The sequence below is a fragment of the Panthera pardus genome, unplaced genomic scaffold (assembly GCF_024362965.1).
Source record: "Panthera pardus isolate Hobbes unplaced genomic scaffold, ASM2436296v1 HiC_scaffold_22, whole genome shotgun sequence".
Taxonomy (NCBI): domain Eukaryota; kingdom Metazoa; phylum Chordata; class Mammalia; order Carnivora; family Felidae; genus Panthera; species Panthera pardus.
Window position 1 is genome coordinate 85,830,170 of NW_026526788.1, and position 12,648 is coordinate 85,842,817.

Below are 12,648 nucleotides of genomic sequence, written 5' to 3' on the forward strand. Positions count from 1 at the left end.
ACGCCCTGCCTCTCTCACTTCTCCACATCCTCCTGGGCCCCGGGGTCTGCCCGGAGCCGGGCACGGTAGGGTCTCTGCCCAAGTGCCCGCCAGCTCTCTCCGGGCAGCTGGGGTGCACAGACAGCTCTGGAGAAGAGCGGGGCAGGGGGCGGGCTGGGGTGAGTGAGGGGACCGTGCCGGGTGGGTGCCGGGGCCGCCAGAGGGACCTCAGCCTGTGGCAGCATCCTGGGAAATGTCCCTTCCCCCTGAAGTGGTCACCGTGGAACTGAGCCCACATATAGCAGGCCTGGCATGTGGGATGAAGGAGACAGGCCGGGCTTGCTGTTTCCACGTGCGGTCGGAAACGCAGGGGCGGGCCCGCAGGGGTGGTGGGGCCCAGAGACCACAGTGGGCAGGTGCGAGATGGCCCCACCGGACATCAGCACTTGGGGTCCTTGAGGCCCATAGGGAAGGCTGGGGCCGGGGCCTCTGGGAGGAGTGCGGGGGGCTGGTCACAGGGCAGCTCAGTGCCAGGCCAAGCCTGGGTGGTGGGCATCCCACCGGCCCACCGCCCCCCTCTCTGCCATAAGTCTGCCCTCTGCCCTCTCCCCATCCAGGGAGGTTGAGAAGAAAGGATTTGGAGAGAGGCGGGTCTGGAGGGGGACGGTTCTTGCGGGAGGCGGGTGGGGGAGGGGATCAGGTGGTTGGGCCCAGTTGCCTAACGCCTGGGTTACCCACGCAGGTTAAATCATGAACGCTGTACTATTCCGTGCCATGTGGTAATGACACGAAATTAGATTCAGTGTCCAACAGACTGGTATTAGGACTCGGCCGTGCTGCCCGTCTACGTGCTGTCTGCTGGCTGAGCCACGAAGCCTCCGTGACTTCCCGCCAGACTCTTTACAGGAAGAGCGTGTGGCCCACGCCGGGCGCTTACCCTCTGCCTCAGGTCCCTGCTCCGCACCAAGGGGACAGTAGCAGCACCTTCGGTGCCAGGGAGGGACAGCTCGAGGGGCCCAGGATGAGCTTGCCGCTCCGATGCCATCGGCTGCGGTCACAGCGACCACGTGGCCGCTCCCGTGGCGAGGCGTCCTCTGTGGGCCCACAGGAGAGTCGGAGCCCACGGGGGAGCCCGGCGGCATCGACGTCAGCACTGCTCGGGGTCAGGCAGTCGCCAGGTCAGCAGGGGCGGCACCGAGAGGCGCGGGCGCACGGCGTGGGTGGAGTCAGGGTCAAGGTGCAGACGTCTGGAGGCCCAGGACCCCGCTTCAGACACCGCCCACGGGTTGTCCAACGGGACGCGGACAGCAAGGCCCTCGTCTCACTGGGTGAAAGTGCTCCTCGTCCAATGCGCAGAAGCACCACGCGGAAATCGCCGAGCGGTACTTGCCTCGTGTGCCGACTCTGTGCCCGTTGCCACGGCATTGTCTTCCTGTGCGGTTTTACCAAAACCCACCCATCCCCACAGCCCAGGGGAGCGGGAGGGGGCCGCCTCCTCACTTGTCAGCGCCCCAGGCCGGCGGGGTCGGAGATCACGCCCTCTCGCTGCCGGGCAAGGGCCCTGGGGCTGGGGCCCTGCCACCATTTGTGTTTTGGAAAGATGACGTGCCTCTTGGTACAAGATTCAGAAGGAACGGACGAAACGCCCCCGGTGCCCGCTCCGGAGGCCTCGTGTTACAGGCTCCTCGCCGCACGTCCGGGGCCCCTTTCTAACACAGAGACGACAGCAGAGTGCCGCCCCCGGGTCCTCTCTCTTCACCGCACACAGGCTCCCGGGGGTCCCGCGTGCGGCTCCGGAGCGGCTCCAGCACCCCTTCGCAATCCTGTGCCCGATGTTTGGCCCCCACATCCTGGCTGCTTCTGATTTTCGGCTGACGGGGCGCCGTGCAGGGAGCACGCTGTGTGCACGTGTGAGGGTACTTGCAGAATAAGCTCTCGCAGGTGGGTTTGCTGGGTCCGGCCGCGTGCACGTTTCCAGGGATCGCACGGGCGCCCACACCTGCCCCGCCCCACGCAGGTCCGGTGGGTGACACATTCCTCACGCGTCTTTCCAGTTCCCGCCTGCGCTCCCCCGTCTCCCCCGGCAGCCAGTTCAGTAACTCAGGATCCCTTCGGATCCTGAGAAGGTGCCTCCGGCCGGTCTGTCCGCTCAGCCCATCGAGAGGAGCCTCGCTGCAAAAACGCTGCATGTGGGCCGCGAACCACGCACCTCGGTCGTCGTGAAGTGGGGGATGGAAAACACAGTCCGGTGATCACAACCGTCAATAGCCTCGTCCTCATCAATCCTGAAATCTTTACATGTGCCACAGTTAGTGTCCCTGGTGCACCCACGGGACAGATTTGCACAACCAGACCCAGAAGGCGGGACTGGCACCTTCTGTCTGGTTTTCGGCATGTTCCAGATGTTCTGGAAGCACCCGGGGAGGGGGGCTTGATTCTGGACTCACGGTGGAAGTCCGGGGACGGCCACAGGACCCTGTCCTCTTCCGCAAGCCTGCCTGGACGACGGGAGTCTCACAGAGGCCGTGGAGGCACTGACCCCACCTGCGCACAGCGCCCACCCCTCACCAGGAGTTCCCAGCGCAGCAAAATTCTGGAGGAGAAACACCTCGTTTTGCAGATTGCAGCTGTCAGGGTGGAGAAAGTCGCTGGGAAGCCTGGAAAGATGCCAGTGAACGTCGCCGCCAGAGCAGAGCACTCTGGGTCTCGAGCCAGCGGTTAATTTGTCACCGAAGGATGCTTGTGTGAATGGAGACTTGACAGTAAAGAATAAAATGACTCCAATGGAAGCAGGACTGTCCTCCTGCCCGCCCTCTGTCGGGAGATTGAAGCGGGACCATCTCTGGTGAAGAACCTTCTGGAAGGAGGGAGCCAGCTCTGCAGGGAGAGGAGCTCAAAGGGAAGGCCTCACGGGAGCCGCCGTGTCCCAATGAGGGAGACACCAAGGAACAGGAAGTCGGCCGGGCCAGAGGAAGCCAGGCTGGCAGGCACCTGGGGTGCAGTCACCCCACCTGGAAATCGGGGAGGGCCTCTCAGAAGAGGTGGTTTTAGACAGAGACCAGAATGACCAGTAAAGGTGGGTCTGAGGGTGTCTCGCTCTGGGCAGGGCTCACCTGGTGCAGCGGCAGGAAAGGCGGTCCAGAGTTCAGGCCACGGTGGCCGCGCAGGTGGCCATATTGTCTGGACCAGGACACCTGGGAGAGCGGAGGGGTCCTGAAGCAGATCAGGACCCACCAGGAGACCATGAACTTAGCCTCAGACTCGGCGTGTGCAGTGTCCTGGTCACAAGGTCAGTGTGTTTGTTACACTAAAGCAGTGAAGGTTGCAGTCTTTCCAAACCCAGTGAGGTGGGGGGAGTCTAGAAATACCAAGTGTCCTGCCCGTTTATGATGAGGAGGGGACATAGCAGGAGGCCAGGCAGGGAAGGGCACGGAATGAGGGCAGGAGGCTGGAGCAGAGGCAGCCCACGGCGTGGGGCTGGGTCCACAGGGAGTGGTGGCATCAGCTCTGTCCATGGAAGGTGTGGGAGTCGACGGCAGGGACTTAACTGCCAAATCCCCAAATCCTGATTGTGTCCACACCTCCTGTGGGAGACAGTCATTCGCTGCTACAGGCCTGGGAACCAAGTCCCCGCCACGGTGCCCGAGGGGCTGCAGGGAAGCTTCAGACTTCTCGTCAGGCGAGACTTGGACGTAAATCTCACTGGAAATAGAGCCACATGGGACTCTGGAGACAAAAACATGGTAGGAACAAAATAACGAGCCAGAGAAAAAGTGCCTTCTTCATAAAGCTAATAGCTTGAAAGAACAAAGACTAAGACAGAATGTTCCGGAAACTGGCCTAACATGGGGAAAGGCCACAGGCAACCCACGTGGAACCTAAGGGGGTGCATTCAGTCATTCAAAGCAAGGCCTGACTGTGCACCAGCCAGGAAGTGGGCCGTGTAGCCGTGGCACCATGTGAGGCGGGCCCTGCTCCCCTGTGGGTCCTCATGCAGATGGCCGAGTCCTCAGCACCCCATATCTGAGGGAACCGCAGACTATTTCCTGGAAATAAGACCGTAGACAAAAAAGTCCTTTCCACGTGGCCCACAAGCAACGAGGCAGCGTCCCAGTGGGAGTGTTTATCCATTTAACTTAAAATTCCGTCAACCTCTGAGCAAATTCGTTAAGCAGTATTTGAGAGCCACGAACATTCATGGCATCAGAAAGGATTACAGCAGCTTCCACCCGTAAATGGGTGTGGAGCAGGATCCCAAAGCCCGTCAGGAGACGGAGGACTGTTGGCGGCGTGGCCGGTGCCCGTGGGGCCTGCCCAGCACGGTGGCCTGAGCGCAGGACCCCACCTGCCGGCCCGAGGCCGTGCTGCTGCGTATTGGAGCCGTGCCTTTTCTCTGCGGTTTAAGCCAGTCACACGAACTCTGCTCCTAACACACACCTTGGTCGCCTGCCTACGCTTCTCCAGCTAAGACTCTAGGCGCACCTCCATTCTGCTCAGGAGGTTGTTGGGAGACTGTGTCCCGACGCCCGGCCGGCTCCATACCGACCCTTCAGGGGAGCGCCCGTCCTGTGAGCACCTGCTCTCTGCCGGGCCCGTGCTGGTCACAGGCCACGAGTGGGCCATCCTCGTGGGGCTGAGGTCCGGCCTGAGCGTGAAGCCGGTCTTGACCCAGGAGGGGAGACGGTCGCGCCCACCAGCGAGGCAACGGCGCGCCTGCAGGCGGCGTGCGCCCTCTGTTTCCAGGGCAGGTCCGAGCCACCGGGATGGCAGGCCGGGCGGGGTCCTCCTGTGCCGGCACCCCCCACCTCTGGGAAAGGCTGGCTCGGCCCCGTGTGGGACGCGGAGGTCTCGTCAGTGTCCACCCCCACCCCCAGCCCCAAGGTTTCTTCGAGGACTTCAGGCAGCACTGAACACAGTTTCTCTCTGAATTAAACTTGAGGATGGAGAGGCCACGTGTGCTCCGTGGCTGGCGGGTCTTGTCGGGGCAGAGCAGTGGGAAAATGAGGAGACACCCTGGGATTCCTCAAGGAAAAGACGCAGAGCCCAGAGAGCAGGGCGGGACTGTCACGGCCACGGAACCGACCACGCAGGCACGGCACGGCCGTGACAGACTGGGAGGGAGCGGGAAGCGTGGGGGAACAGGCGCTCTCGTCATCACGGCGGGCGGGCAGAGCGTGAACATCGCAGCCACTGTGTTCGCCCGACCGCACGCCTCCCGCGGACCAAGTGAAGGAGTGATCATGGGATGTTCTCCTGCCATCCCTGGTTTCCTTGGCAACCAGATTCAGCGCGAGGGAGCGGAGGCGCCGAAGCCGCCAAGAACTGGGACAGAAGCACTGCGTTTGAGTTTGAAACCGCGTGGGAACTTCAGGGCGTTTTACCACGTGAACGGGGTCCATCGGGAAGGCCTGCCACAGAGACCAGCCCGGAGCAGGGAGCCGCCCGGGGCCCGGGCCGTGACTGGAATACCATTTCCCATCGCAAGAAATCAGGGCGACTGGAGGACAGTCGTGGGCAGGAGGTGAGCACGCGGGCCCGGAACGCTCGGCCTGGTGGACAGCAGACAACTGGGGTCACGGGGCGTCCGAAGGGCTCGGGGCCGCCTCTCACTGGCCGCACACGGGGTGCTCGGGGTGCCAGTAAGGGTGAGGCCAGCAGTGGTTGAAATTGTTACCTGTGTTTAAATCCTTTCTGAGGCCGACGTGGTCCCTTGAAAACTGGGCCCCTTGAAGCAATGGGTCCAGCGGGCGTCCCGCAGCGTCGGGGGGACCAGCCACCCCAGATGCAGAAACCGCTCAGCCCCGGGACTTTGAAAAGGCAAAGCCGCAGCCCCGCTGGTCGAGAGCCCCAGCCACCAGCCCTGCCGCTGAGCCACCCACAGCGCGTGGCCACGTGAGGCAGACTTTAATGAGGTCCCGGGAGGCTGCGGCCCGTCGGGGGACAGCTGTGGATCTCGGGGAAACATCTCTACGTGCTTCATTGGTGGAATAACCTTCTCAGCAACGCACTATAAAGCTGTCATGTGTTCCTGAAACAGGCCTGAGTCACGAAGGGCCCCCGGGGCTCAGGGTGCCGGCCACTTTGCTCACTGTGTCCGGTGCTGTGGCCCGCTCTCGTGGCCGCTGCGAGGCTGCAGTGAGGCTGTCGCCAGCTTTCCGTCAGCCACCTCTCCCCCACCCGCGTGCTCGGGGCCACGCGCCTCCCCGCCATCCCGCATCTCCAGTAGGGGAGACTCAGACGCCAAATGGGGAGGAATTCTCAGGCTGCGCGTGGAGGGAGCTTCGGAGGAAGCCCGCTGCGGGAGACAGACGGGGGGGCGGACGGCAGAGATGGGAGCCCAGAACCGCAGGCGAGCGAGGCCGCAGACAGTCCCGGGGCGCAGAAGCGTCTCCTGGGAGCGCCCCGTTCTGCTTGTTCCTCTGTCTTCAGCGGCCGGTTCCGCAGCGGCCGTGGCGGGGGGCGCAGGCGCTGAAGGGACCCCGGCCCCGTTTGCTCCCTGTGAGCCGACGGCTCGCATTCTGAGGCACGCGGGGCAGGGCGCTCTGTGCGGGTCTAGGTGTTCAGCAGGCCCTTCGGGCGCTGGCAGACCGTCCCGGGGCAGTCACGGGCACCGGACGGGAGGGCCCCGTTTTCCCCCAGACGGCTTCGACGGTGGTCAGCACTAAACCCTGGACGTTTCTGGTACTCTCTCCTCCGCCCTCCCTCCCGGCTCCGACCAGCACCTGCTCTGAGTGCAGATTCTTGTCCTTTTCTCTGCTGGTTCCGTCCAGGAGGCCGTTCTGGCTCCACCACGTCCAGGCACCCGACCCTCGGCGTCCACACCGCACAGTGGGGGCCGTGGCAGCCTCCCACGTGTGCTGACACCGCCCCGGAGTGGGCGCCCTCGAGAGTACAGATTACTAATCGCACCGCCCTGCCCCCACGACTGAGAACCGCTACCAAAAATCTGCTTTTCCGTGTGTCCTCAGTTCAATTTAAACTGGAAAAAAGGGCAGTTCACGTTGGATGGAAAAGGAGTAAATACCCGTGTGCGCTAAGCTCCAACAGCCACCCCATTCTTTGGAGGAAACCCAGAGAGCTGGCCAGGGGCTCGCTCCGTCCCCTGTGCCAGTGTCAGGGGCCTGGACGGCTCAGACAGGGCTCCGGGCTGGAATTTCCTCCAGCACTGGGGGGTCCAAGCCGTCCGGGGACACTTGCCCTGCAGGAGGGACGCCCTGTCCCAGAGACAGGGATGAATAAGGCACTTTTTGTGCAGGGGCGTGAACGGCGGGGTCAGCGTGCAGAGGCAGGGCTGGAGACTGCAGGCAAGATTTGCAGGCACCCAGGCAGGGTCGAGGGTCAGATGGGGTCGGATGGCTTGGGGGGACAGCAGCCAAGGACCGTGGCCCCACATGAGGTGCTGTGGATGGGGATGCAGAGTGGAGGTGGGGTGGGAGGGGCAGGCTGGACCCAGGGCAGCTTAGCCTCTGTTTCATCCCGTGTTAGGTTCTGAGCACCAACTTCGTACCACATGTGGGCGGTGTGGTCATTGAGCCAAGGGTGAAGTTCTAGATGAAAACAAAAGATTCGGTAAAAAATCCAAGTGATTCCAAAAATCTAGACGTTACGCGTCATCTAGACAGAGCGCGGCGGCCTAGGTGGGCCTCCCCGTCACAGAAGGTGAGCGTGACACCCTTGTCATGGGGCTGGAGGGTCGTGCCCGAGGGGCCTCCCGCGCCCTCTTCCCGGTGGTTCACGGGAGAGGCGGCCGCTGGGCCCCCTGCACGGCTGGGCCTGGCCACGGGGGAGACGACAGAGCACATCTGTGTGCACCCTCGTGTCTGTGACCTCACCCTCCAGGCTCGCAGTGTTTCCAGCCTCCCGCCCCTGCGGACGCCCACGGGTGCGTGGTCCCACCGCCCGCGGGCAAGGCTTGACTCGGCCTCCAGTCCGCACGTCAAGGAGACATTCTGGAAGGGAAGACGGCAGGAAAGAACCCCGGAGGTCCCCACGCCCGGCCCCCAGGGCCCGCGGCGGCAGAGGCGGGCCCCGCAGCAACACGCCTCCTCGGTCTTGTGTTTCAGGTGAGCAGGGTGGAGAGGGAGAAGAACCAGGAGCTGAGGCAGGTGCGGGAGCACGAGCAGCACAAGAGCGCCGTCCTGCTCACCGAGCTGAAGACGAAGCTGCACGAGGAAAAGACGAAGGAGCTCCAGGCCGTGCGGGAGGTGCTGCTGCGGCAGCACGAGGCCGAGCTGCTCAGGGTCATCAAGATCAAGGACAACGAGAACCAGCGGCTGCAGGCGCTGCTGCACGCGCTCCGCGACGGCGCCCCCGACAAGGTCAAGACCGTGCTGCTGTCTGAGGCCAAGGAGGAGGCCAAGAAGGGGTTCGAGGTGGAGAAGATCAAAATGCAGCAGGAGATCTCTGAGCTCAAGGGGGCCAAGAGGCAGGTGGAGGAGGCGCTGACCATCGTGATCCAGGCCGACAAGATCAAGGCCGCGGAAATCAGGAGCGTGTATCACCTCCACCAGGAGGAGATCTCCCGCATCAAGAAGGAGTGTGAGCGGGAGATCCGCAGGCTGGTACGTGCTGCGGGGTCGCGGGGCGGGGGCTGCCGGCAGGGTGTGGGGTGCGGGGCGCGGGGCGGGGGGCCTGCTGGGCGTGGGGGGAGGTGGGGCGTGGGAGCTCACTGGATCCAGAGGGGTGAGACCAGAAGCCCCCGGGGGGAGGTCCTGGGCCTCCAAGGCCGTCCTGGCATCGATGCCTGTGCACTACCTGGGAAAGCATCCTCTCCGTCTGGGCCGTAGCAAGCGCGTCTCGTCCGGTCGGAAGGGCCAAATGCTGGCAGCTGCCTCTGGGGCGTCCGAATGGCTCCAGGGACCGGCTGGCCGTGGCCGGCACCCGTAGACTCCATGTTGTCGGAGACCCAGAGCTAAGAAGTTGAAGAGAATGGTCAGGGTTTGTGAGGGGTTGTGCCTGACCCCCCTCCCTCCCCCGGGAACCTGGACCTCCTCCGTGCTTTTGGGGGAACACCGCTCGAACATCGAGCCCCGGGTCACCTGTCAGGGGCTTCGCCAGGACCCAGCTGGCTTTGCCGCCCATCCCACGGAGGACCCTGGGGGTTCCCTTCATGGGATCAGCCATCTTTCCAGCCGCACAGCTGTGCACCCGGGGCACCTCTCCCTACTTCGGGGGGCTCTGATTTCCAGACACTGCCCCCAGGCGGTACCGCTTCCCAGATGGGGTGTGGCCCTTGTCCGGACCCGCGGCCCTGAGATGAGCACAGACTTGTGAACCACACACAGCGCTGCCATGTTGTGCACGTGGGGGCCCTGAACTCTCCCAACCTGGAGGGCCCCCTCCTTCCCAGAGTGTCCCCTGTTCCGGGTACCCCCCAGACGACTCTAAGCCATGTGTCGGCACCTCCTTGAGCCACCGAGGACCTGGCCAAAATACCACCTCTGAGCAGTGAGGGGTTCCTCACGTGACGGGATGGCCCCTCGGCTCCTCTTCTGCCCCAGAGAGGAACGAAGCCACTGCCCAGGCTGCTCAAGGAAGGAGGGGCAGGGCGGTCAGTACCCGATGCCCAGTTCCAGGTGGACCCTGTTCACGTCCATGGGATTCACTGTGCACAGGCCAGTGGCCCCATCTCCTTAGCTCAGGACCTGTAACAAAACTAGCAGGTCCCTTGCGGGTCCCTGTGGGTCCCTCACCCCTAGCGTGGATGCCCCGGAGGCAGCTACGGGCAGTGCTTCTAGCCGATTCTTCTGGAGTCTGTGCCAGCTTCTCAAAAACATGCTTAAACGTGTACTCCTTGAAACCTCAGTTTCCACTGTGCTCCCGCCTCTGCCTCGATCGTCCTGGCCACCGCCTGTTGTGGGCCAATTCACAATGGCGTGGGCAGTGTCAGGGGAGAGCCGGGGGTGGTGACCACAGCAGGGGCTTGCTGGGGCCCTGGAGAAGGGGCGGGCGGTGACCACGGGACCTCCGGACCCCTGGAGGGCCCTGCCACAGCCAACTCAGCACAGTCGGGAGGGGGGAGCATGGGGCCATCCTCCTGGGGGTAATTTGGGGATAAGAGAGGGTCCCGTGGGACACTTGGAGCTTTACCTTGGCTTAAGTGAATCACCATTTGCACGACTGTTGCTGTGTTAGCGTTACTCACAAAAGACCCACAGTGACCCCTGGTTCTATTACCTTTGTTATACGTACTTTTGTTTTCTCGGAATTAGCTTTCTAAGTGCTTATTCCTAGTTCACCCCGGGATTTCCAGTAAAATGCCCCTCTGCTGTGAGCACGGTGAACGATGAACGATCCACCCATTGACCTGGTTTCTGAGACACCCCTTCTGGAGCCCTCTGCCTGCCGGCTGCCCCTGCTGCCAGCCCCACCCTCCTCTGCCATCATCCTGGGAGCCCCTCCTCTCTCCTGGGCTAGATTCCTCCCACATCTTCCTCTTTTCTTTTTTTGGAAAAAAAAAGAAGCCAAAATTTTATTTATGTTTATTTATTTTTGAGAGAGAGAGAGAGAGCATGAGTGGAGGGGAGGGGCAGAGAGAGAGGGAGGGGCAGAGAGAGAGGGAGACACAGAATCCGAAGCAGGCTCCAGGCTCTGAGCCGTCAGCACAGAGCCCTATGCGGGGCTCAAACTCACAAACCGTGAGATCATGACCTGAGCCGAAGTCAGACACTTAACAGACTGAGCCACCCAGGCGCCCCCTTCCTCTTTCTTGATCTACGTAATTTCTTATTTCGGAGGAACACATTTTCCAATAGCTTCCTGGAAACAGAGAGGGTGGAGATCAATGTTGTAAGACCCTGTGTGTATGAAAGTTTTATTCTACCCTCACACTCGATGCTCTGACTGGGAAGGGAATTATAGGTTGGAAAAACCTTCCATTGGGAATTTGAAGGTATTTCTGCATTGTCTTTTAACTTCCAGTGTTGCATGAGGAAGTTGGAAAACATTCTGGTTCCTGATCTTCCCGTGGCCCCGTTTCACTCCCTGCTGCCCCCTGAAGCTGCAAGGTTCACCCTGTGCCCTGAGCCCTGAGCCCTGCACCCTGAGCCCTATGTTCTGCGCCCTTTGCCCTATGCCCTGTGCCCTGAGCCCTGAGCCCTGGGCCCCACGCCCTGAACCCTGCACCCTGTGCCCTGAGCCCTGTGGGGTTCACCCTGCACCCTGAGCCCTGTGCCCTGTGCCCTGAGCCCTGCACCCTGAGCCCTTGAGCCCTGTGGGGTTCACCCTGCACCCTGAGCCCTGTGCCCTGTGCCCTGTGCCCTGAGCCCTGCACCCTGAGCCTTGCGCCCTGAGCCCTGCACCCTGTGCCCTGAGCCCTGTGGGGTTCACCCTGCACCCTGAGCCCTGTGCCCTGTGCCCTGCGCCCTGAGCCCTGCACCCTGAGCCCTTGAGCCCTGTGGGGTTCACCCTGCACCCTGAGCCCTGTGTCCTGAGCCCTGAGCCCTGTGTCCTGAGCTCTGAGCCCTGGGCCCCACGCCCTGAACCCTGTACCCTGTGCCCTGAGCCCTGCGGGGTTCACCCTGCACCCTGAGCCTGCACCCTGAACCCTGTGTCCTGAACCCTGCGCCCTGAGCCCTATGTCCTGAGCCCTGAGCCCTGAGCCTTGCGCCCTGAGCCCTGCGGGGTTCACCCTGCACCCTGTGCCCTTGAGCCCTGCAGGGTTCGCCCTGCACCCTGAGCCCTGTGTCCTGAGCCCTGTGTCCTGAGCCCTGCACCCTGAGCCTTGCGCCCTGAGCCATGTGCCCTGTGCCCTGCGCCCTGAGCCCTGCACCCTGAGCCCTGTGCCCTGAACCCTGAGCCCTGGGCCCCACGCCCTGAACCCTGCACCCTGTGCCCTTGAGCCCTGCAGGGTTCGCCCTGCACCCTGAGCCTGCACCCTGAACCCTGTGCCCTGTGCCCTGAGCTCTAAGCCCTGTGCCCTGAACCCTGCGCCCTGAGCCCTGAGCCCTGCGCCCTGTGCCCTGAGCCCTGCGCCCTGTGCCCTGAGCCCTGGGCCCCATGCCCTGAACCCTGCACACTGTGCCCTGAGCCCTGCGGGGTTCACCCTGCACCCTGAGCCTTCACCCTGAGCCCTGTGTCCTGAACCCTGCGCCCTGAGCCCTATGTCCTGAGCCCTGAGCCTTGCGCCCTGAGCCCTGCACCCTGTGCCCTGTGCCCTGAGCCCTGTGTCCTGTGCCCTGTACCCTGGCGGTGATGCACCTGGTGTATTTGTTCACCCACCACACCCCGTGGTCGAGAGCTTTTCTAGCTGGAAACTCAGTCACCGGCTGGGGAAATCTCGTGTGACTGTCTCCCCTACCATCTTCCTTCCGGACGTCCCGTCAGCACGGCACTGGGCCTTTGAGCTGGCGCCCCAGGTTTCCCGTTCTCCCCTCTGGCCTGGCGTTGGCTCTGATTTCTGGGAGATGTCCTCAACTCCGTGTCCTAATTTCCCTGCTCAGGCTTTTATTTCTGCCTCCATACACTGAATTCTCCAGCACGTTCCTTCTCCGTAGCCTTCCCGCATCCTCGGAGACGGAAGGCCCCTCATTTCTCTGAGGCGGTGATGAAAATCGGCTCTGAAAGCGTCTTCTTGTGCTCCTTCCCGCCAGAGGGCGTCCTTGAGCGCCAGGGGGCCTCATGGGGCTGGCTGTAAGGTGGACTGGAAGAGAGTCTGTGTCGCGAGGGGGA

The 12,648-nt window shown here is 62.8% G+C and overlaps 1 protein-coding gene across 25 annotated transcripts in view; it reads left to right on the forward strand.

Annotated features, from left to right (window-relative positions):
- The window catches only part of JAKMIP3 (Janus kinase and microtubule interacting protein 3), a 115,412-nt gene that overhangs the window by 46,875 nt on the left and 55,889 nt on the right, over positions 1–12,648 (forward strand). For all 25 annotated transcript variants that reach the window (XM_053910057.1, XM_053910063.1, XM_053910064.1 and 22 more), the window contains exon 3: positions 8,043–8,540. In XM_053910057.1, coding sequence (XP_053766032.1) covers positions 8,043–8,540 — 498 coding nt within the window. The remainder of the gene's footprint in view (positions 1–8,042; positions 8,541–12,648) is intronic.